This window comes from Aricia agestis, chromosome 6 (assembly GCF_905147365.1).
Source record: "Aricia agestis chromosome 6, ilAriAges1.1, whole genome shotgun sequence".
NCBI classification, from domain to species: domain Eukaryota; kingdom Metazoa; phylum Arthropoda; class Insecta; order Lepidoptera; family Lycaenidae; genus Aricia; species Aricia agestis.
The window spans coordinates 8523512-8548077 of record NC_056411.1 but is presented as its reverse complement, the minus strand read 5'-3'; the positions used below and the strand labels follow the sequence as shown (position 1 = coordinate 8548077).

The 24566-nt window shown below is 35.7% G+C and overlaps 2 protein-coding genes across 2 annotated transcripts in view; one reads left to right on the top strand and one right to left on the bottom strand.

Moving 5' to 3' along the window:
* The window catches only part of LOC121727596 (T-box transcription factor TBX1-B-like), a 34678-nt gene extending 30277 nt beyond the window's left edge, over window positions 1-4401 (bottom strand). Inside the window, exon 1 of the mRNA XM_042115507.1 lies at window positions 4218-4401. Coding sequence (XP_041971441.1) covers window positions 4218-4269 — 52 coding nt within the window. The 5' untranslated portion in view covers window positions 4270-4401. The remainder of the gene's footprint in view (window positions 1-4217) is intronic.
* A 12449-nt stretch (window positions 4402-16850) lies between these two features.
* Window positions 16851-24566, top strand: LOC121728126 (SH2B adapter protein 1). Its single transcript, XM_042116236.1, has 5 exons — window positions 16851-17688; window positions 18770-19001; window positions 19550-19746; window positions 22076-22264; window positions 24318-24566. The coding sequence occupies exons 1-5, from the start codon at window positions 17002-17004 to the stop codon at window positions 24564-24566; spliced, it is 1554 nt and encodes a 517-aa protein (XP_041972170.1). The 5' UTR covers window positions 16851-17001.

The following is a 24566-nucleotide window of genomic DNA, read 5'->3' as shown; positions in this document are numbered from 1 at the left end:
AGGCAATAAGGTAATAATAATTTCGTTTTATGCTCGTATGTTATAAGTTATAACATACGAGCATAAAACGAAATTATTGTAAAGTTAAAAAGTCGAGACATCAATAATTATAATTATTGATGTCTCGACTTCTTAACCTTATAAATTGACTATTTAGTTAATTAATTGTTAATAATATTAATGATCTTTTTGTACAGTTTATATTTTATTGCTAAAATTATCCAGCAGTAGCTTAGAAGCTACCAAGGAAACCTCTTTGATTCTTTATTATAGATCATCTTATGTGGCATTGTTCCTTATAAACTCCGTGGTCTCTTCACTAATTTACCTAGATTTCAAATATTTGCAACCGATTAGTTGTACATTAGTTACACAACTAATCGGTTGCAAATATTTGAAATGTTTCAGTCAATCAGCTGGTTGGCGTCCGTCTAATTACCACAAAAAACGCCGCCCACCCAGCCGCTCGTCCGCTCCCCGGTCGTTAATCAACTTTGACATTTCATACGCTCTCCAAAATCATCCACTCATGCAGGCTCATTATGCTGCATGCTACAGTTATAAGTAGGTACATACTACATAATATTATTAGAGAAATATGTTCTAGTCGACCTAGTCACAAAATGCGGCTTTATTTCAATAAATATTTTAGGCAATTAGTGATTTTTTTTCTATTGCTATTTGTAGGACATAACTGACCCAAACGTTTTCTGTAGATTTTTTCTAAAAAGTAGAAAAGTTTTTGAAAAATATAAATACCTGTACTTACAAAGTAATATTTTATAAAAAAAAACCGGTGTAACTAAATTAATTTTGGACAAGAAAATGTCCTCAGTCAGTAGGAGTGCATTTACCAAGAGCTTACAAAGACGAAACAAGCAGTTTATAGCTTGACTCTTGAGTTATTACAACCTTAAAATAAATTTAGAGGCGATTCAAATTTTACTTTCATTTTACTTATATGACCGTTTAACGTTCATCCACACAAATTGCTCTTGTTAATACCACAGTGTAAATAATAAACAGTAGACGGTAGACCATCCACCATCTTCATATTTAACCGTCCGGATCGGGTGCACGCACACATTAGCGTAATTTCAGATAACTTAAGAAATTCAAACGCATACGTATCACGTCGCATGTCCGTTAACCTTGTCTGAGTTTGATTTCAAAGTAATATAATATTATGTAGGATAAAATTGTTAGGTGTTCCGATCCGATGTCTGATTGCCATAAACGAGTTTAACTTAGCATGGAATTAGGCGACGAAAAGATTTTTTTAAAGACACCGAGTTACTCTACTACTTATATATAATATGTTTTGATTTTGATTTGAATATTCATACTGTTTTAATGCTAAGCAATTCCTGAGATGGTTGCAGCGAGGCGTCTGTCATCACCGGGAGAAGCTGCGCCCGTCGTGATGACGGACAGACGAGCGAGTTTCATGAACAAGCATTCCAGAGTGAATGGAATTAGATGCCGTGACGAAGAAGCAAGGTTGTCACCCTATATTATCCTTACTAATATTATAAATGAGAAGATGTGTCTGTTACCTTTGCATGCTTAAATAAATTTTGATGAAATTTGGTAATAATTATTCTTCTTTTAATTCACGGGATAGGACATAGATTTTGTCTCAGAAATTACGGCATTAGGAAAGACGTCCTCCGCGACAGAATCCGTAAGTGCTTAAACTAAGTATGGACTTTTTTAATTCACGAGCAAAAGTTTCATATTTACGCAAAAACAATTAAATAAACATAAATATAAGCAAATATACATTTCCGCAGGTAATACATTTTTTGCGACGGGTAACAAAGGTTACATTTTTAAGTTAACAATAACGAGTAGGTTAAGGCAGATTCCTAAACTTTTAATAGCGTTAACCCCAAAAAAATAGGTACCAGTTTACAATAATTTATAGAATCCAAACTGGAATGTGCCAAGTACCTACGGTATGAATTTTGATGACTACTTTTATTTTTTTTATAATATACCTAACTAGCTGTCCCGGCAAACATTGTTTTGCCGTTTAAAGTATTTCGATTTTCGCTCATAGTATTTTATGGAAGTGAGTAAATAAGTATGTTTTACTATTATTTATTCAACAATTAATGCACTTATCAATATAAAAAGTAGATGTCGTCCGATTCTTAACCCTAGCCGATATGCTCGCTAAGATTCACGAAAATTGCTCGAGCAGTTTCAGAAGAGTTCAACCACGCACCCCGTGATACGAGAATTTTATATATTAGATAATATGCTAATTCGAAATAGTATTTTTAAGTGGTGTCAAGTTACGTCAAGTTTGATAATTTTAGCAGCAGCAGGCTCGTGACTTTGGCATCCGTGAAACTCACCATGATAATCTTTAGGACAAAAATATTTTTACGTAAAAAAATTATAGTGTGATCCCGAATGTGACCATATAATTTTATTATAAGTATACCTTCCTCGTTTTAGATTAAAAAATAATTTAAAAAAGTCGAAAATTTTATGATTTGTACCTACTCGTTAAACGATGGCGAGTGGCAAGAAACAAACAAGTACAAAAGTAACCCGCTATTTTATTAAAATTTAGTATGTTATTATTTTAGCAATATCGCGAGAATTTTGTTATTGTTTTTGCAATTGGCAATATTTCGATCTGTCAAAAAAAGGGTTCCGCCACCATGAAAGTTTGAGAGCCGCGCTGGTCTACATGACACACTAATGACTACAATAACATTCAGTGCCTACCTAGTACCTACCGTCGGGCAAGTCACATGAACTTTTCAAATAAGTACAGTTACATAGCAAAAAAAGAACTTAATCACTATGTAAAAGAGTTTAATCCAGTTTAAAATATAATATAAGTGGTTAAACTATAAATAATTATTTATTTATTAAGTTGTGTTAGTAGATTAATATCTACTAAAAATACTTTAGACTTGACGTAGGTTATGTTTTATTTGGCAAAAGTTATTAGCGGTTATACAACATTTTTAGGATAGTAGGCAAAATGAAATAAAAGGTAAAATTAACAACATTTTCTAGTGATTATAAATTTATGAAACCAACGTTAAGGTAGGTAAAGCTATTAAAAAATCGTCCAAGTGCGAATCAGACTCGCGCACGAAGGGTTCCGTACGGTTATAATGTAAACATAGGCCAAAAATTGTGTTTTTTTGTATGGGAGACCCCCTTAAATATTTATTTTATTTTTAATCTTTCAAGCCCCATAAGAGCAAAAAAAATATGGAAATAAAATATGATATTTTAGGTCTTTGAATAAGTACCTACTTGTTTAATTTAAAAATATCACAGTTTTAAAACAATAATTTAGCTATCGCGTTATTTAGGTTTTAAGCAAGCATAAAATATTTATTTTCAACAAACATGAATATACGAGTATTTAAGGCATCCATACTAATATTATAAATGCGAAAGTGTGTCTGTCTGTCTGTCCGTCTGTCTGTATGTTACCTCTTCACGCCCAAACCGCTAAACCAATTTTGCTGAAATTTGGCATGGAGATACTTTGAGTCCCGGGAAAGGACATAGGATACTTTTCATCCCGGAAAAATGTACGGTTCCCGCGCGATAAATGAATTTTGGCACAATGGAGTTGCGGGCATCATCTAGTATTATAATATAATTTAGCTCTTTATGTTTACCCGCCTACGGCGGAAAGATGAGTGGGTTGAGGATGAGCAGTGAGCACATTATATAACTTAACCTTTACAATTTTGAATGACTTATAGATTTTTTGATAGTTATTAGTTTCTTTTTTTATTAGTCAGGACTCAGGTCATAAGTAAGTATCGCATCATATTAACACCAATAGAGAAACGCGGCCTCATTGAGCACTATACTACATTAAAATATACGCAAAGACTTAAGAACCTCCTCCATGTCCTGTTACTTAAAAATTGGGTTCAAGAAACACTTAAAAATAATGTTTTCCGGTCAATTATAATCTTATTAGGTATATCACTCACAAAATTGCGCCAACGGAGAAACACTTAGATGATTTGGCGTGTGGCTGCACAATACTGTGTAAACGACAGCGACAGTAGCCAAGAGCTAGTCTACCTACGAAACGCGTACTGAAAATCGTAGAATCTTTCACCGCAGCACTTTGGATTTCATCACCCTAACGTTAGTGATCACTCAGCTACATGCGATGCGATGAAAATGTTAAAAAATAGCTCCGACCCGTATCGGGCACTGACCGTCCATCTGCCGCGGCTGCTGCCACTCGTCCCGCCACTCTTGACCCTCCATCGCATGTCTTCGATGCGAGTCGATTATTTTTTCAACGCGACGCGATAAATCAGTTTTCTGTGCGTTAATCTTTTGTTAAGCGCGCGCATACCTCGGCGCGAGGCGAACGCTTCTGTCGTCGGGGCGCAGCGTCGCGGCGCCGCCCGCCAGGCCACGCCCCCTGCGGCTCCGCCCACCGAGCGGCCCGCGCCCCGCTACGTCGCGCCCTGACGTACGGCGGGCCTGAATCCACCTGTAAGGTACATTTATTTCCACGATTTATTAACTCGACGTGAGATATTACCATAACACTATAAATTAATAAGAACACATCCAATAACTTATTATACCTACGTCTGTTTAAATAAAGAGGGGAGCTTTTGCCTGCAACTTCGTCTGCTAAATATATTTTATTCGATTTTTTCAACAATACAAATCGTAATACGATTTAAATTCGCAAAGGAAAGGAAAACAGTAAGTACGGACACTCTGCCACTCACGATGGAAACATTGAAAGTATAAGTTGCAAATATAGTTTACAATATCTCATATAATATTCATTTTATAGTAAATAATAACTACAATGACTGTTAGTAAAATACCCAATCATGTTAGTACGTAAATCAACAATCGACTAACTGCCTACTCTCCTATGTATTTCGCACTACAAGTAGTTTGTAAACACACTCCAGATCATGTTTTTAAGAAGCGAGCCACCACGTTGCCAGTTGCCACACTCCTGTTATTTTCGAACACACTATACTTTACCTGAGTGTAAACACTCTGCCTATTGGTAAAGCTTTATTTTCGGACTGTATACACCGTGTATAAACAGTCTTAAACTGAATACATACTATTACTACCTTTACACAAACAACAAAGAATAAAGACGTTGTTCTGGTCAAGATCTAGTTGGCTCTAACGGCTTTTAGAGTTCCGTGGCCAGCGAGGTTACTTTAATATTACCTAATCTAGATGTTATTTTTTTGATAACCCATTTAATTTTGTTTTATAAGGTTTGTTTTTATGCTTGAGTACCTATTAGGAGCTTTGTGCGTTCAAACAGCTCCGTGGTTCAAACTTAGCCTAATGACAGAATGTAAACAATCATAGTAGATCAATTCCTAATTTAGATGTATTAAGCGTTTGTATCGTGAAAGACTTAAAAACAATAATGAACAAAAATAAAAAAGGTAATTTTCTAAAATTATTTGAAAATGCATAAAAATGATTGTTTCGTAGCTCCTGCTACGCCGTAGAGGGCACCCTCTCCGCGCGACGGATTCCATAGTTTTTATTTTTAATTCGTTTTAAAAATTTCTTAGTTTTATAATTATTTAATACAATATTTATACACCCATCATACTAAACTACTGACTGTGACTTTCTATTTGTGGGTAGACTTTATCTCCTTAATAGTATTTTTATATCAAATTTTTCAAAGGTATTTTTCTTTATTACATACAAAAGGTGTTTAAGCCATTTTATACGGAACTTTCGTGCGAGAGGTAGACGAACGGGCACTTGGTCGGTTTTCAAGTGGTATCTGCTTTGTAAAAATGTATCATTAAGGAGGTAGACTGTAGATTATTTTTGAAGTGTCGAGACACCAACAACTAAGCAAATATTTTGCACCAAAACATATTTCATTTTCAAGTACGTGACTCGACATTTAAAAATGTCCAACATTTTTGTAGATAAGATAAAACTAAGACCTTGTGACATTGACCAAAAACGAAGTATCTACTGTTTAATGAGTATTGTGTGCGCTATTGAACGTTGTAAATTCTAAGAAATAATTAATAAAATTGACTTTCGTACTCTGCGTTCTTACGGTGCAAAGCATTTCAAATGATGTAGGTACAATAAGAAGGTATAATCATACATGCTGAGTACAAGCCTAAAATATTTTCCTTGAAACTCTACTTCTAATTAGAAATAGATTTATTGCAGTTATAAACTACATTGTTAATATTTAACAGTTCTCATCACGAACTAGCTAATTGGAGTATATCCATCTCCTTCCCACATGCTACTGTAAACTGGAGATGTGGAAAAGAGACAAGAAAGGAAAAGGCGGAGTCTAAAGACGGCGCATTTCTACCCACGCGCGTGCAGAGAAAATATTAAGAACAAAACGAAAAGTCACGCTAATAGTCCAATGATTCACTATTTAAAGAACCATACCGATACAAATAAATGAGCAATATGCCAGCGAACATTTTACACTACAAATACCAATCGCTCATTATATTACAACATATCATTATAATGATGGCTCTACTTAAAAAGTCGTCAAATATTTTCTTTTGTGTATTCGGTTAGGAAACCACGATAAACTTCATATTAAATCATAATATTATAATATCATGCATGTGATATTATGTCTATCTGTGAGCTGTGTGTCTAATTGGCTGTCTTTTAACACTACTCGCTCAAAAAACTCAATAGAATTTGAATAAATTAGGTACCTATGTAGTAAGTATATATATTATGGGCGCTGTTTTTAACCAGAGCGTCCGTGGCCTAATGGGCAGACCTTCGGTTCACACTCCTAGAGGGTGCAGATTCGAACCCGGGTGGAGGCGTGTACCTATGAGACATTTTCTGATCTCAAGTACATAATACGGACGCTCGTACGGTGAAGGAAAACATCGTGAGGAAACCCGCACACAGTTGGTCCCAGACTAGTTATTTCCTCTGGACTAGGCCGACTATGATGCGAGAATGCCGTATGCGCTTGGGCAACCATACGGACATTTCAAAAACTTGTCCCAGGCACTACAGTATTTGAGGTGTGGTTACTTCTCTCTGATAAATACTGTATAAATCATCTACAACGGATGTAAAGGCCTAGTTTTTTGTTTTTAACCGACTTCAAAAAAGGAGGTTATCAATTCGACGCGTATGTATGTAATATTTTCAGAACTGCCCAATTTTCCTATATGTTAGTCTAAATCAGCGTCTGAACAAATGTGCCAAATTTCAAAAGTGTATGTATCTTGTATGTATGTATGTTTTTATGTTTGTGTTCGCATATCTCTGGAACTACCATTCGGATTTCATTCATTCTTTTTTTGTTGTACTAGGTATTGTTCAACTTAGGGAATAGTGCAAGTTTCATCAAAATCGGTTCAGTGGTTTTGAAGTCGCTCTATCTTTTCTCTAAAATATCTATTAGTGATTATATATCAGTGATTAAAAACAAAGAATAATTTAAGTATTGTTAAGAATGTTCTCAACTGACAAAGACATTTTGGGACATTTATATTATGTGTTTGCACAATATGTTAATCTAAACTCTTCCTTATGAGTTAATTGTACGGTAATACGCTCCACCTGCCGGCCCGCTCCACGCATAGTGGGAGTCTCTCTTTGTCTTAAAGTTTGTCATTGTTTTATATTTTGGAAATTGAGCTATTATCTATACTAGGAAATAAGGGACGCGAAGGCATGAACGAGTGGAGTGAAGCCCCAGTCACGAATTAACGCACACAATTAAGGCCCAGTAGTCCCTAAAATAAGCAGGTCGATGTCTATCAGTACGAATATCGACGTTAAGGACATTAAAATAACATTCATATCAGCGCGCCTTGTACAGTGGCTGTTACGCGCTCGCCGCGTGCCTTGATAATAGAAAATAGGAGTAAAAACCTTTTAATTTTAGTATTACACAAATCAAATATATCTAATCGTTTAGGTTAGGTTACGACACATATACTACATTTTTTGTTTTTTCTAGAAAGTGTGTAATTTAGCCATAAAATAGATAGAAGATAGAAAAAAATCTCAAAGATGACTGTTATAACGCTGTTTTTCATAATTAAATAATTTTATGGCTAAATTACACACTTTCTAGAAAAAACAAAAAATGTAGTACATTTGTCGTAACCTAACCTATACGATTTGATATATCTAATTTGTGTAATACTAAACATAGAATTAAAACGTTAGAAAAGGCATTCCATACAATCGCCAGCGCGAAAATGTGTCACCCTCGAAATGAGTGAGCTCACTCATCTGAGAACAGTGTGCCTTAGGACGCGATAACAGCCGGATGTGTTTAATTCATTAATTACCGCGTTGTTTTTCGCTACATTTCGCTCCAGAATGCCGTCATGTGCCTTCCGACAGTGCAGTAACAAAACGAGGAATACAAATAAAGCCAAAGGTGTAATATTTCACTAAAAACGTAATTACTAAGATTTTATTAATATTTAAATTATTGTCTTCCATTTTAAGAGAAAAATCAAAGCGAAGCGTAAAATGAGCGAAAGAGAAAGTAATATATGATATTACTGTAAGACAAAAAAGGACGACAATATTTTCTCGATTCGATTAAAGCGTAAAATAAGCGAAAGAGAAAGTAGTATATGCTATTACTGTAAGACAAAAAAGGACGACAATATTTTCTCGATACACATTTTGTATGCAAAAACATTGCTACAGTTTTGACGGCATACGTCGTATCTAAGTATTTTGATATCGTTGATACTAAAAACAAAAGATTTTTTCTCCTATTTCCTATTATCAAGGCACGCGGCGAGCGCGTAACCGCCACTGTACAAGACGCGCTGATATGAATGTTATTTTAATGTCCTTTACGTCGATATTCGTACTGACAGACATCGACCTGCTAATTTTAGGGACTACTGGGCCTTAATTGTGTTTTTAAGTCGTGAAAGGAAGTTAAACACTGAAACAATTTTTTTTTTTATATGAAGATGGCAGGTCGCTGTAGCCCTGACGTCACTGCGACCCATAAGAATCTATTGTGACTCCTTCGCACTACAGTATCGTCCCCAACCCAATGTTGCTCATAAATTGAACGATATAGTTGGGGTTAGTGCCACGAATTTCCTCTGTGGATGAGTATTCGTGGAGACCAAGGCGCTTATTCCTGCTCCGTAATGACAATATTATGAGAACAATATATAAATTATAATTTATAGCTAATTATAATATTGTCATTATAATTAAGTATAATTTATATATTGTTCTCATAATATTGTCGTTACGGAGCAATTGCGTTTAATTATTTGACTCTATCATAATAGGGATGATGACAAAGTCAAAGATAAGCGAATTTTGTTACTAAAATAAAGAAATCACGGTAAAAAATAAGTGTTCCCAAAATTTCAGCTTGATAGCATTTGTATTTTTTTTGTTACTACGAAAGACTGACGTCATACTTTCCTAGCACTTTGTATGGAGCGTTTCGGGCAGGTCTTTTTTATGAGATATTTGAATTGTCATTTCTTGATGAATTTTTAAGCTATCAGAGTCATTCTTTCAACGATGTTTCTATTTTTTAAGTGTCTTTCAATTACCGATAAGAAAAAAAAATAGTCACCATGCCTACTGTGCCTTTCTTGCGCAAGCACGAAAAATATTACTTTGATTCTACTATCGATGAAAATGTTTTAAAAATTAGCCCGACTAACGAAATCAACCAAAAACCGACTGACTAACGAATGTGGTTATTCGAGACCATTCGAGACACACCGAGATCGAGATAATATATTAATCAGTTGACTATGTACTAAAAGACTGAAATAATCGTAGGAATCTAGGTTTTTCAAGACTCGCGAATGGAAGAAAATCGCGGTGAAAATTAGTTTTCTCTACGTCTGAGTCAAACACTCTTGATAGTACATCCAGTAGGTAACTTGGCCCAGTCAGCATAAAAAACCAAATCGTTTCTCTTCAATATTAGTGTGGAATCTACACTAGATAATGTCTCGATCATAAAAGTGCATCTCAAGCTGAGGAGAAGAATCTCCGTGGTTTTATTTACGTTTATGTTGGGCGACGACAGCGGTAACGACGCCATCTTCCGCCCGCGTCTGTCAGCGGTACTCCGTTACGCGCCGGATGCACCAAACTGTTTATTATAAATATTCCTTGAACAAACTACTTATAAGAAAACAACGGTAGGTATGGGCATATGAAAATTGTTTGGGTCGCCTGAAAATAGCTTTGTAGAAGAGACTTGAACTGTGTTGAAGCTTTTAAGTCGAGTCACTAGAAACAGAAGTTGTCTAGATTCGAGTAGCAAGAAAAGGTTGAAATTGATAAAACTGAACTGCGGCAACATATTTACGTAAACATTTAGATAACATCTTGCACAGGTGCTCTACCTTTATTTGGTATGTAGGTACAACCTATGACGACGTGTCATTGGGTTTCAAGAATCGTACAAGTAACTACTCACAGTAACGGGAGTAAATATATTTTTTACAAAACAAACAATGTACGTTCATTCACAATAATATATGCTTTGCCTAAATCTCTACGTTTCGGTCGTTTATTCACAACGAACCGCATCATATGTGCAAGTTGGTCACGGCTATTATTTTTATCCGTGCGAAATGCGATGTCATAAAACTATCGTCGCGGTTCAGGTGAACGGCCGCGCGCGCCGCGTCTCCCATATTTCCATCATCGACGCGTCTGATGCGCGCCAAAATAAGATTATTGGAAATTTGACACACAAACACAAGTAGGGATGGCCAGAGAGAATACTTTTGAAAAAGTTTCAAAGATCCGCTCGCGAGCTCCAAGCAATCGAGATCTCGAGGAGCAGATTATACCACGCACTCTTCTAACTTTTTTATAATTTCTCCAAAATGGAGAGCGGATTAACCATTAGATTAAAAAAAATTAAATATTTTTTGTATTTTCAACTACCTAGAATGTAGATAATATTATAAACATATTTAATCTAATTGAAGTTATTTACTTAGGTGTTTTCCTCAAGCAAATAATAAATTCAAATTCTTACTTAAGCATACAATAATATACAATAGTATAAAAGCTAAGGTAGCGGCCATCACGTCGTCTAATCCCTTGCAAATTATGTTAACAACACGCAACCTCGTGTCCCGTCAAAAAATACCTGCTGAAGTGATGATCTTCGGTCTTCCAAATAATCACCGAACTATAAAAATACCTAGTCAATAGTCAAATGGAGCTAGGCATAGGTAGAGCTGATATAGGTACCTAATAAAATTTAATCGAATTGTTTACACCTAGTAATTCAGGCTACTTGTTCAATTTCTTGTTACTACACTAATCCTTTACTCGAATAATAACCAAAAATCTAGAGAATAAAAACATTAAAGTAAATCAAAAAGTCACAAGAGGCAGCCCTAATCGGTTTTACGACTTGGAACATCACAGCCTTTCAATATCGATGATACATTTGAGTGGTCCTTATGCAGCTATATCATAATAATAAGTATATTTCTGGTTCGCTTGCTACTATTTTTACAGACATCAAAGTTCAAATAACTATGAAAAGATGTTGTTGCTAGTGTCTGCGGATCTATCTGTTCTCTACCTCTCGTAGAAAATATTACTTATTGAGTTATTATTGTATGTATAAGTAGGTTGAAACTAAAACCCAATAATCGATATAATAAAACTATTTACACAGTGAATAACATTTAGGTACAATAAGTTCATACAGGATCATACAAAAACAAAGTGATATCTAATAACTATCTTATCTACTAAGAGCGCCCAAGCAGCACAAGTATATCTAGTGAAGCACTATTAGTTATTTTATAGAATTAAACTTGGTATTCTTACGTAAGAGGCAATAATCCCTGGAGATATCCTGAAGATATCCTATATACCGAGTTCAGTAAAAATGGCCACCTGTCTACACTATAATGACAAGAGCAGCATAAGAATTCATCATTAGATAACGATAAGAGCAATTTATATTTATCTATATTCCATCTACAAAACTAATATAAGAACATAATAAAAGGCACTTAATATCTCCTGCTTTCTTCATGCTTGCAGAACGCTGTCCTTTATATACTTACTTAATACTCTTAAAATAAAATGTTTAAAGCCTAAGTTCCCTAATGAAGGAGGAAACAGGACTTTCACTAAAGTATACACTATTGAGTATCTCTAGTAGTCATTGATTCTATTAAGTATAGACTTTAAAAAGTGCCTAAAAATGAATCTAAAAACCTTTTTGATTACTTTTAGAGTAATTGTTCTACAAATAATTTCAATTCTTATAAAGTATTTGTGATAATAAGTCTATAGAATAATTGAACTACAGCAGCGCTTTTAACAGAGCAAATACAGTCCATAACAAATCAAATTGCTCTTAACTCAGTGTAATGAACTAATAAAGGTTTTAAAACAAGGAACACTAGATTTTTTTTCTATTAGAAACTTTGTTCTTATTCAAAACCATGTATAGAATGCCAATATCTATTATGTCTATAAAAAAGCCATGATTAGTACTCCTAAAGCATAAATAGATTTAAGGTGTCTGAAGTGTGCTACTTGGGCGTGTATGACAAAACTAAGTGAAAATACTTTAGGGCGTATAATGTACTGATAAGTCCCGTGTATAGAGTTAACTGTAAAAGTAGCAGCGCTGAAAAAGCATTTTTTTCACTTTTGTATTGGGGTTTCAGATTAAAATTGGTCTTCAAACGCTGCTACTTCAACAGTGAACTCTCGACAAGGAATACGTACACACCCTAAAGCAGGGATCACCAATTAGTTTCGCACGGGGTCCATATTAAGAAATGAAATGACCTTTGAGAAATGAAATGTCCACACATAAAAAAAAATTAAACGAAGGTAATTACGGAATTTACAAAGGTATTTATTTGGTATATTATCAATGAGAAAAGTGTTAATTTTTTGTAGCTTATTCTGATGCTCGGAATGAAATGGTGCAACCTGAAATCAACATCTCCAGGATACATGGGCGTACCCAGGTTCATGGCCAGAGGGGGCAAATTACCTAGGTTCTGGTGCCAGGGGGGGAGGGGGCAAATTACCCAGGTTCTGGGCCACTTTTTATTTTTTAATTTTATAGATAAAAGTACTAGGTAATATACTTAGTAGGGACGTCAACATGATCCAGGGGGGGGCAGCTTTCCGGGACAAAAAACATTACTTGCCCCAGATTCAAATTAGTCCTCCAGCCCTATCTCCAATCTCCATGCCAAATTCCATCAAAATAGATTGAATAGTTTACGCGCAAATCATAAAAGTATATTGTGTAGTAACCGTACATTTTTCCGAGACAAAATGTATCCTATGTTCTTTTTCGGGACTCAAAGTATATTTATACCAAATTTCAGCAAAATGGGTCCAGCCGTTTACGCGTGATGTCGTGACCACGGGAAATATAACGTTGCGCACAGCTTCGCTCGCGTAAATTAGATATTTCATAGACAAATTAGTGCACAAAAATAGCCTATGATTCTTCACGTGGTCTACTTCTTATCTGTGCCAAATAACAGAAAAAATGCTCCAGTATGCTCCAGTAGTTCGTGAGATAAGCCCTTTCAAATAATTTCCCCCGTTTTTTTCCATATTTTCCTCTATTTCTTCGCTAATATTAGTCTTAGCGTGATAAAATATAGCCCATAGCCTTTCTCTATAAATAGGCTATCTAACACTGAAATAATTTTTCAAATCGGACCAGTACTTCCTGAGATTAGCGCATTCAAATAAGCTCTTTCAAATAATTTCCCCCAGTTTTTCCACATTTTCCTCTATTTTTTTGCTCCTATTAGTTTTAGCGCAATAAAATATAGCCTTTAGCCTTTCTCGATAAATGGGCTATCTAACACTGAAAGAATTTTTCAAATCGGAACACTAGTTCATGAGATTAGCGCGTTCAAATAAGCCATTTCAAATAATTTCTCCCGTTTTTTCCACACTTTCCTCTATGTATTCGCTCTTATTAGTCTTAGCGCAATAAAATATAGCCTATAGCCTTCCTCGATTAATAGGCTAGCTAACATTGAAAGAATTTTTCAATTCGGACCAGTAATTACTGAGATTAGCGCGTTCAAATGAGCCGTTTCAAATAATTTTCCCCCGTTTTTTCAACATTTTCCTCTATTTCTTCGCTCCTATTAGTATTAGCGTGATAAAATATAGCCTATAGCCTTCCTCGATGAATGGGCTATCTAACACTGAAAGAATTTTTCAAATCGCACCAGTAGTTCCTGAGATTAGCGCGTTCAAACAAACAAACTTCCCAATTATAATATTAGTATAGATATAGATATAGATTTAAAGGAGACTTACGAAATAATTAGATATGAATTAAGGGGCGTCTACAAATTACATGAGGTGTTTTAGAGAGGGAGGGGTCGAGTCAAATCTCATCTAGGTAATTTACGTTGGGGAAAGCGGGGTCTCGGCAAACCTCACGTAATTTTTTTCTCATTGTTACAAAAAAAATTACAATATACTTTATTATTTTGGTCTATTTCATCTAGATTGTACACATAATAAAATATTTTAATCGCGTAATCGTAATACAATTAAGATCATTCTGTAATTCCTTAGAAAGAAAATAATTCAGTAGTTTTTGCGTGAAAGAGTAACAAACATCCATACCTACATACAAACTTTCTCGTTTATAATATTAGCAGCAAAGATCTCTAAACCTATTAGGAGTTTCAATCGTTTTAAGAATTAAGACACGCGACTTACAAATCCCCAATTAACAGATGTGCAACATCTCACACGGTTGCCACCGTAGACCGTAGAGCAAGGGTGGCCAACACGCGGCCCGCCGTCTGTTACCTGGTGGCCACTGGCCCGCGGAGCCGATCATATTTTTTTAAAGTAAAAAAGTTCGTACTAAAATTAACTTATCATATTTTGTTCCTAAAGGGTGGGTTGCACCAACTTACTTTAACTACAACTGTAACTTTAACTATAACTTTAACTTTAACTGCAATGCAAAATATCAAATCTTTAGTTAAAGCTAAAAATGGACGCCATCAAGATGCCATATTTAACCATAACCATAGAGCTTTAAATGCACGTGGCGAAAAAAGGATCTAACGCTGTCATCATACAAAAACGCCATTTTTGACAGTTCTCCTTTACCAGCAGCGCCCCGTTCTTATAAAGCCTTGTCGAACCAGCAACGTCTTCTGTCAAATTATGTAGTTAACGTTAAGGTTAAAGTTAAATTAGCCTTAACTATAACTATAATTTTGACCATAGCTTTAACTTTAACCACGCCTCTGGTGCAACCCAACCTAAGATTTTTTTTTTTGTGCGCTGCTTAGAGCGCGTGTCAGATAACTCTGCGCATGACTGGGGTGTTTTCTTTGTTTATTACAGTACATTTTTTTGTTCTAAGCTCTAACTAAGTTCTAATAGGAAAAATTAGTTAGTCCGATTTTGCCTGTGCGCAGACTTATCTGGCGCGCACTACGACTAAAGCGCTTATTCCACTTATCCTAGCTAGGAAGTCCTAGCTAGGATCCTAAAAAATTTAGTCAAGTGGAATAACATTTAGAAAGCTAGGATCCTAGCTAGGATCTTAACCTAGCTAGGATCCTAGTTTTCTAAATGTTATTCCACTTGACTATTTATCAACTACTACTTACTAGTTATCCTAAAAAATTTAGTCAAGTGGAATAACATTTAGAAAGCTAGGATCCTAGCTAGGATCTTAACCTAGCTAGGATCCTAGCTTTCTAAATGTTATTCCACTTGACTAAATTTTTTAGGATCCTAGCTAGGACTTCCTAGCTAGGATAAGTGGAATAAGCGCTTTACGAGTATACATAAAATTTGGTAGTGCGGCCCGGGGTAAAATTCTACTTCCGGATTTTGGCCCAAGTGTCGAAAAGGTTGGCCACCCGTTGCCGTAGAGCCTTGGTAGAGCCTATTCACTATTGACGGAGTCACGCAAGCATGTTAGTTTATTAAAATGTTATAATAAGTACTAATGGTTCCCGTGGCTTTTTTTTACAACGATTGTAGAATTTGTAGAAGTACCGTCGAATTTTTACTGGGTAACGGTTGCTACATCCCTTGATCCCAAAGACATATTTTGAATACGCTACGCTATCCCCATTCCCCCACGATGAGATACAGCATCTTCTCGGAAAAATAAAAAAACACCAATTTAAACTGGCAACATTTATGCTTGCACTAGTCTATGGGTTGATGGCTGTATGTTCAACGCTCCCTTTGCCTGTCCCGACCGGGACGCATTAAAAAAAAAAGTCTATGGTTTGGTTTCTGGCAGTGATGCCAGATCAGGGGATTTCCCCCTAGATTTAGGGGGTTTTCGATCAAAACAGTGGCAAAATAGGGAGAAAAATATTTGGGGGATTTTTAGGGGAAATTAAAAAAAACACGTCAAATACAGTTTTTTTGCCATATGTCATGTTCCGCGAGCCTATGATTTAGAATTTAAGTCAAAACTAATCTATAACTATAAAGTCTTCTGTAACCAAAAAGCAAATTAAACTTACACCTGTCAATCAATACTCTATAGCAGGTGTCACCAAATAGCGGACCGCGGTCCGCTATTTGGTGTAGCGGCGGACAAAAATTGTCACTTTTCTTAGTGATATAATTGTAAATGATGTAATATGCCCATCATTTCTCAACATGACCGCCTCTTCAAAAATGCCACCATCCTTTTAGCGAGGGTATTTTAAGGGATTTCTGGGGGGAAATCAAATTAGTTCAGGGGTACGTCGCCGAGACCATCTGGCAACACTGGTTTATGGTTATGGTTTTGTCTTTAATTTATGGTGTTATTGGCATTTGGCATCCGGGATTTGTCAAGTCTGTGGCACCAAAAATTTATTTTTGTTAAAATTGTCAAGGAGTTCGATAAAAAATACTTTATCCGTGATTATTTTTCTCATTGTTATCTAGTTTGTTCATAAATATACTGTACTCGTTATACAAGTGGAGCTCATTAAGAAGCTGCTCGCTATGGCGGGCCCATCCGACGGGGACCCCGACGGATGGGTCGAGTTTTGCGAGCGTCAAGCCAAAACTACTGCTCAAGACTTTGCCAAAGCATATTTACATTTCGTACAGAATAATACAACAGACACGGTCTCACGGCCCATCTCCCAGAAAGAAATTTTGAAGAAGTTTGTTGAATGTTTTTCAGAACAATTCGACATAGAATTTGGTAAACTGAAAGCACAAAACAAGATACCGAACGGCACGCATACAGGACACGACGAGAGCGACTACTCGGAGGACACCGATTCACCGAAAACACACCACAAACCCTTTTTCAGGAGATTATCTTTCAAGGGATTGAGACGCGGTAAAGGACTATTTCATAAACAACACTCAGATGAAGTAGAACTTTCGTCTAACCTTAACAAGCAAACTAAGACTAAACTGGCAAAAATAGTTGTGGAATGTAGGAAGGAAGGTCTAGTGAACTACCTAACACCAGAGAGCTTAGAACAGCCTGGGGCATCACAGAAATGGGAGAAGTGTAGATTAGCACTTGTTAAAACTGTGGGTGGTTACATGTTAGAATTTTATTCACCACCAAAGGCACAAAAACCTCGTAGTGGAGTATTTTGCTTTTTAATTTCTGAAGCAAGAGAAACCATAACACTAGAGATGCCTGATCATGAGAATACATTTGTTTTAAAAGTAAGTACATATTAACCCATCAAACCCCACACACCAGTGAGCGAGACACAATAGAATAACAATAGACTTCCAAGGATTAAATTTGCTTAGAACAGCGGTCAGCAACAGGTGGACCACGGTCCGTTTGCGAACCGTGGTGAAAAATTTTGGACCGCGAAATATTGTAGTGTATTTTATACCAAGTATCCATTAATACATAGCTCATAAGCGATGTCCACACTATGCGCTTTCGTCTTCAATTTTCTTCATCTTCTTTCATTCAACTTTCGTTTTGGTGCATTCAATTAATGAATGCGTCAACGAACGCAACACCAAATGTCATTTTTAATAACAAAGCGAAAGTTTTGGATATGGTCAGAGGGCACGCGTCACGGACATGCCTTACATTCGCTTTTGACTGCGCTATAATGCATGCCCTTGACGAGCAGAAAAAGGCACAGTGTGGACAAAGCTATAGGTACATATTATGCCTAATATTATGCCTTTACTAATTAAAATAATATTTTTAAGCTAAATAGGACAAGAGTGCTATTTTTGTGGACCTCTTTAAAATTTTCCTACAGTATCCGGACCCCACCTAAAACTACTTGCCGACCCCTGGATTAAGAACATAAATACGAATATAAAAATTAGTAATTTTACATGGGTAAAACATTGGTTACATGCACTGTTCTTAGACCAATGTAATACTATGTCAGGCTCATGCACACAGAATGGATTGATTGATATCAATCCATTCTGTGTGCATCATCAATAAAAGTTATTTGAATAGTCTAGTAACACTAGAGTAAAAAGACTAGTGTTTTTCATTTTAAAGTATTAATATTACAATATATTATCTAGACTCTGCAATATAATAGCAATCATTAGAATAGTACACCTCTGCTATCAATCAGTGTCCCAATTTTGTTTTCTTATCACTTAAATAACTATGCAAATACTCAATTAACATTAAATTAAATAGAAATACACACAACTTTTTATTTTGTGGTTCCATAAGAAATTATGCCTTGCAAAGAAGTTCCGCCACCAGAAAAGTTTAAGAACCGCTGTACTAATACATGTTACATGTGACTTACAGGCAGACAACAACATGGAGTATGTGATAGAAGCAGCAGACGTAGATGATATGAAATCGTGGCTGGCCACTATAAAATATTGTATGAGGACTGCACCAACGTCACAACCTCCACCGGAAACACTAGCTAATTTACCCGAACCTGCCCCACCTGATTTACCACCAAGACGAGACCTGCCAGCGAGTACTAGTAATGCAAATCTAAATTTGGAGACACCTGAAGATGGAGAACTAAGTAATTTTCTTTAATATTTATAAAACACTGTTGCTTTCGCTTTATATTCTAGTTTTTGTTAATTTACCGGCAGTTGCAATAATTAATATCTTAATATAATAATTTAACATGATGTGTGATGTGTACATGGGCGTACCGACGGGGGGGCAGGGGGGGGGGGGGGCTGCCCCCCCCTGGATCATGTCGACGTCCCTACTAAGTATATATTTTAGTACTTTTACTATAAAAATCAAAAATTAAGAAAACGAATTTTTGCCATTTGTTTGCAACACAATATTTTTACAACTAAAATTATAAATTCTTTATTCTTTATAAACACCTAGCTTATAAAAAATCTGATTTGCCCCCCCCTGGCCCAGAACCTAGGTACGCCCATGGATGTGTAGCCTAAGTAATGTAATTGTATAGCGCACTTGTATAGAAGCACCCTTCTGAGATTTTTTCAAACTATTGAACTGAGTATAGAAATTACAATCATAATATTTTCGTAAATACATACCGTGCCTCTAGAAACTAGAATACATATTGATACAACAGAAAATTTGCAGGTTCAATAGTAGAAGAGGGTTACGAGGTAGATCGTCAGCGACAGTCGATGAGCGACTGGCCGTGGTTCCACGGGACGCTGGCGCGGTCGGCGGCGGCGTCGTGCGTGCTCGCGGGCGGCGCGGCGGCGCACGGCTGCTATCTCGTGCGGCAGAGCGAGACGAGACGTGGAGAATTTGTGCTAACATTTAACTTCCAGGTTTGTATATTGTTTGTTTGTTACGTTATTTACAAATTTTGCATGTGACACCTAAATGCTAACTTCAAGAAAATGTCTTAGTAAATTGAGACATACAATTTTCTTCTAGTATTTATTCCTTTAGGCTGGTTTTATCGTTAAGCGTTTCGGCAGCGCCGTTGGAGCGCCGCGCGTTCGTAGATGTATGGGGGTAGTAGTAGCGTTTTGAAGTCGCGCGCTTGAGCAGCGCCGTTCCTCCATACGTTTGTTACAGCTTCAAACGCTTAACGATAAAACCAGCCTTACAGCTTCGAACGCGCGCGCTCCAACGGCGCTGCGAAACACTTAAGGATAAAACCAGCCTTAATCTTTTTTAGGGTTCCGTACCCATAGGGTAAAAACGGGACCCTATTACCACAGAATAATATATATTAGTAGTACCAACAGAATTCCAACTCGTGAAACCCGTTTAAAAAATAACAACTCTTGCTGCGCTACTATAAAGTTCAAATTCCGAACGCGCAGTGCTAGGTGCCTACAATTATATTTGCCTACATGTGCGCTCTCTTTCTATCGCGTAAGAGGTACCCTTTCTGACGAAATCAAGATTGTCACCTTTTAGAAAATAAAATAATCTTCTTTTAATTACCATAGCTACTAATAGCAAACTTTTTTTATAGTAATAATCAAATTTTAGTAACCCAACGTATATTTTATAATAGTTTTATATTCGATTATAGTGTAGGAGCTGGTCAGGAATTTTTTACAACTTAAACATAGTAACTTGTGTTTATTTATGAGTAGTATGTGGTTTGTTTGTAACAAATTGGTTTATTTGCTATGTTTGTGTATTTTTTTTTTATCTTTTTTTGTATTTTAAAGTCTTAAATTACTTTATTGAAATATTTCTTTGACTTTTTTCAATTGTTCATATTTATCAGATTAATAATGATTTTGTCACAGCGGTTAAATTAGTACGTAGATAATATATGCGATGAAAAAATCTTGTGCGCGCGTCACCGCTCGCTTGTGAGTCCCTTGTGATCTGCCCCTTTAAAGGGGTACTTACAGTTCAATACCTAAAGGCGCGAGTGGAACAGGCCTGCTATTACTAAGGCTGTCTGTTTGTATGTCGCCAGGCTGTGTCTCAAGAACCACTATAGCTAGACTTCTGAAATTTTTACAAATTGTGTATATCTGCTGCCGCTATAACAAAAAATACGGTACTAAAAACAAAATTATATTAATATTTAAGGGGGGCTCACATACAACAAATGTGATTTTTTTGGCCTTTTTTGCTTGATATCAATAATGGCAACAGCTAGGTACTTGAAATTTTCACAAAGGCTTTAGATATATGTGTACTTTAGTAATAAATAATAATATTTTAATAAAATTGAAAGTTAAGGAGGGCTCCCATACAAAAAACACAATTTTTGGCCTATTTTTGCTCTATAACGGTACGGAACCCTTCGTGCGCGAGTCCGACTCGCACTTGGCCGATTATTTACAATACAAATCAGAAAATAAGCCATTTAATTTTCTTATAAATATTATAAATGCGAAAGTATCTCTGTCTGTCTGTCTGTCTGTCTGTCTGTCTGTCTGTCTCGCTTTCACGCCAAAACTACCGAACCGATTGTAATGAAATTTTGTATACAGATAGTCTGAAGCCTGAGAAAGGACATAGGCTACTTTTTTACTGGAAAAAAAGGTTGTAAGGGGGTGAAAATACGAAAATTTGTTCAAATTAAGTTAGTTCCAAAAATTCATACTAGATGGCGCCGTGCGTCTTTTACATCGCGCTAACGCTTGACTAACATCTTTCTATAAGAGGTGGTATCATCATACATTCAAGTTTCGATTTTTTTTCGATTGTTATTTCTTTTCTACGTTATTTAATAAGTCAGTACTTAATATTATAATATACATTATACAGTGACGTAACCTTAAACCTATCAATGATAAATAGTTTATGGGTAAAGTTAAGGGGGCTAAATAAGCTTTAAAATTTGGCATAATATATAAAGTTTAATTTAAAAAAAATGAAATATTATGTGCACACTGCACAGCTGTTTTGATTTAAGGGGTACCAGGGTTTTTTTTTATAAAAGCTTTTGACACAAATTTTGTTGACATCGCGCGCTATAAACTGAAGTCCACGCGGACGAAGTCGCGGGCAACAGCTAGTTTTCTTATAAATATTTCATCCAAATCTTGTAATTTATTGTTTAAATCCCGATTCAATATCAGTTTTATTGTTGCAGTTCTATTTTAAATTATTATGACATATTAGTTCTTAACTTCTTACATTGATAACTCTTTAAATATATGATATTTTTGTAATCAGGGTCGAGCGAAGCACCTTCGTATGACGTTGAGTGAAGCTGGTCAGTGTCGGGTGCAGCACCTGTGGTTCCCTGACGTGCATGACATGCTGGAGCACTTCCGCGTGCACCCCATTCCTCTGGAGTCCGGGGGCACTGCGGACGTCACCCTCACCGAGTATGTCGTCTGCAACGACCCCGCTAGACCACAAGTGAGCTCAGCACTGACTTAGTGACACTCAAATTTCTACTAAGCATTCGCAGCATTCTATTTTATGCTGATCAACAGCTAAAATTACACAGTTATAAAGACTAGAAATTAGTGTGGAAGTTTTGAATTTGATATGCAAATCAAAGTTTTAAAGTTGTTGCGTCTGCTTTTAGAAGAAAGTAATATGTTTGAGTATGACTGAACATTATTTTTTTAATAAAAAGCAGCTAACATGCTGATCAGTGTAGACACAGTCAAAAATTTTGTTCTGATTGATTCATATTATTTTAATTAAAACTTTTGTCCTGACTAGTGCTCAATAATTAAGTATTCTTGAAGAAATCGGACAATAATATTTAATTAAAATTTATTTTATATTGACTGGATATAAAATGATGTATATTTATTATTCTTTTCTTTTTGGTTCCCAAAAGTTATGTTTAGATTTTTTGTTTGACATTACTTTTAAAAAAATCTCATTGTAACTTACTGATTTTGTTCAGTAAATATTCATTTACTGCTATTTAATGTCTAAGAACAAATGAAATTCTTTACAAATATTTTTTAGCAACAAATGCTACAGCATAGCATTTTAGTTTTTGATTCTAATAAAAAAGTTTAATTAATAAATATGTAAGTATCAAGTTAATTTTTGTAAGTACAAATAGCTTTTTTTGTTAAACTTGAAGTACAACAAAGAGGCTATAAATTAATCATGAGCATAAAATATGACTGTATATTAGGGCTGCAAAAATAATATAGGTCTAACAAGAAAATTGTATATTTTATGTTTGTGTATTGTTTATTATTGTTGTATGTTTTTATTTTCATTAAAAAGGACAAGTATTACGTGTTTGTTCTATAGTTATATTTAATTTTTATGTCACGGTAGTTTTACTTCATATTTATGTTACAAGTACTGCATGTCGTAACTGTATTTAACTTGTTCACAATGCTGTTAATTTGACGTGAATGTGCATACTCATACTAGTTTATTTTTGAGAATATATTATTATCTCACTTATTCACATGACGTGTTTAATATGTTGTGTATAGTATAGTATATTATGCATATTAATGTTGAATGTAGCTTGCATATTTTTGCTTTTCAATATTTTTCTCCTTATCATATTGTATGTGTTGAATTATGAAATTCCTGCTTACTGTTCAATATAAATATGAAATTAATAATGAATTATTTGAATATGTTGGTACAATACAAAGAGGACAAAAGAATGACAAAAGATTTCTTCTATTTACTTATGATACTCAAATATTTCGTATCTAAGACCTTGCTATGTTTATTACATGCTTTGTTTTAATAAATTTTATAAGATTTTATTGATTAGAATGTAAGTACTCGAAAGTACATGCAGCTGTAAGGCCAATTTATTTTGTAGAATATATTTAATTTTCAATTCTGCCATATTTAAACTGATAGTAATGTTAAATGACTGATTGCTATTTAATTAGACAGTTCAAAAATATAGTTTAGGGCAGGCTTAAGTAATTTTGTTTAACTGTATATTGTATAATGGCAATTATAATAGACAGCTTTAGATGGTTGATAATTAATAATAGGATATTGCGCAATGCAAAGTGGCGTTGATGATTTGATAAATTGATGGCGTAAAAATATCTTTTGAAAGTATCGCATTGAAGCCTATTGTAATGTAAATACTAAAATAGTCAGCCATCTACAGCTTTAAATGTATGTTAAATATATTTTTATATTGTTCATTTATTGTACAAATTGAACTTTTGTTCTGTCAAGCTTTAATCATTTTCCTTCGTTGTATTTTTTATTAAAACCTATGCTGCTGAATAGCTTGTTTTTTTTCGTTGCTGGATTGGTTTTGCGTGTTTTTGTTACTGTTTTGTTGTTCTTATTAACATGGTAAGTTTTATAGCTTTTTCATTTGTAACGTTGATATGTCGTCTTACTACAAGTGGTAAAAACTAATAAGAAACGTAATTAAATAATACTATGCAATTTTATTATCGTATTTATTGGTGTCTCCCGGAGGTTTACTCATTGTATTTATATATCGCAGCAGCTGAGCGTATCGCACGGGAGCGACGTGCGCATGCGCCGGGCGGAGTTGGAGGCGCTGATGGCGGCGAGCGGGCCGCCGCGAGACCAGCGCGCCGTAGACAACCAGTACGTGCTGTGCGCCGGCCGCTCCACCCTCGAGCGCCCCGCCCCCTTCGAGCGCCCCGCCCCCCTCGAGCGCCCCGCCCCTGCGCCCGCACCCCCGCCCGCCCCCGCCGCGCCTGACGTCACAGACCGTCCCGCAGAGTAA

Excerpts from the sequence above, each read along its gene's own strand:
- LOC121728126 (XM_042116236.1), top strand. The coding sequence starts at position 17,002 with ATGGCGGGCCCATCCGACGGGGACCCCGACGGATGGGTCGAGTTTTGC. Across the intron at positions 19,747-22,075 it reads TGCTAACATTTAACTTCCAG|GGTCGAGCGAAGCACCTTCG; the intron begins GTTTGTATATTG and ends TTTTGTAATCAG. Across the intron at positions 22,265-24,317 it reads ACGACCCCGCTAGACCACAA|CAGCTGAGCGTATCGCACGG; the intron begins GTGAGCTCAGCA and ends TATATATCGCAG.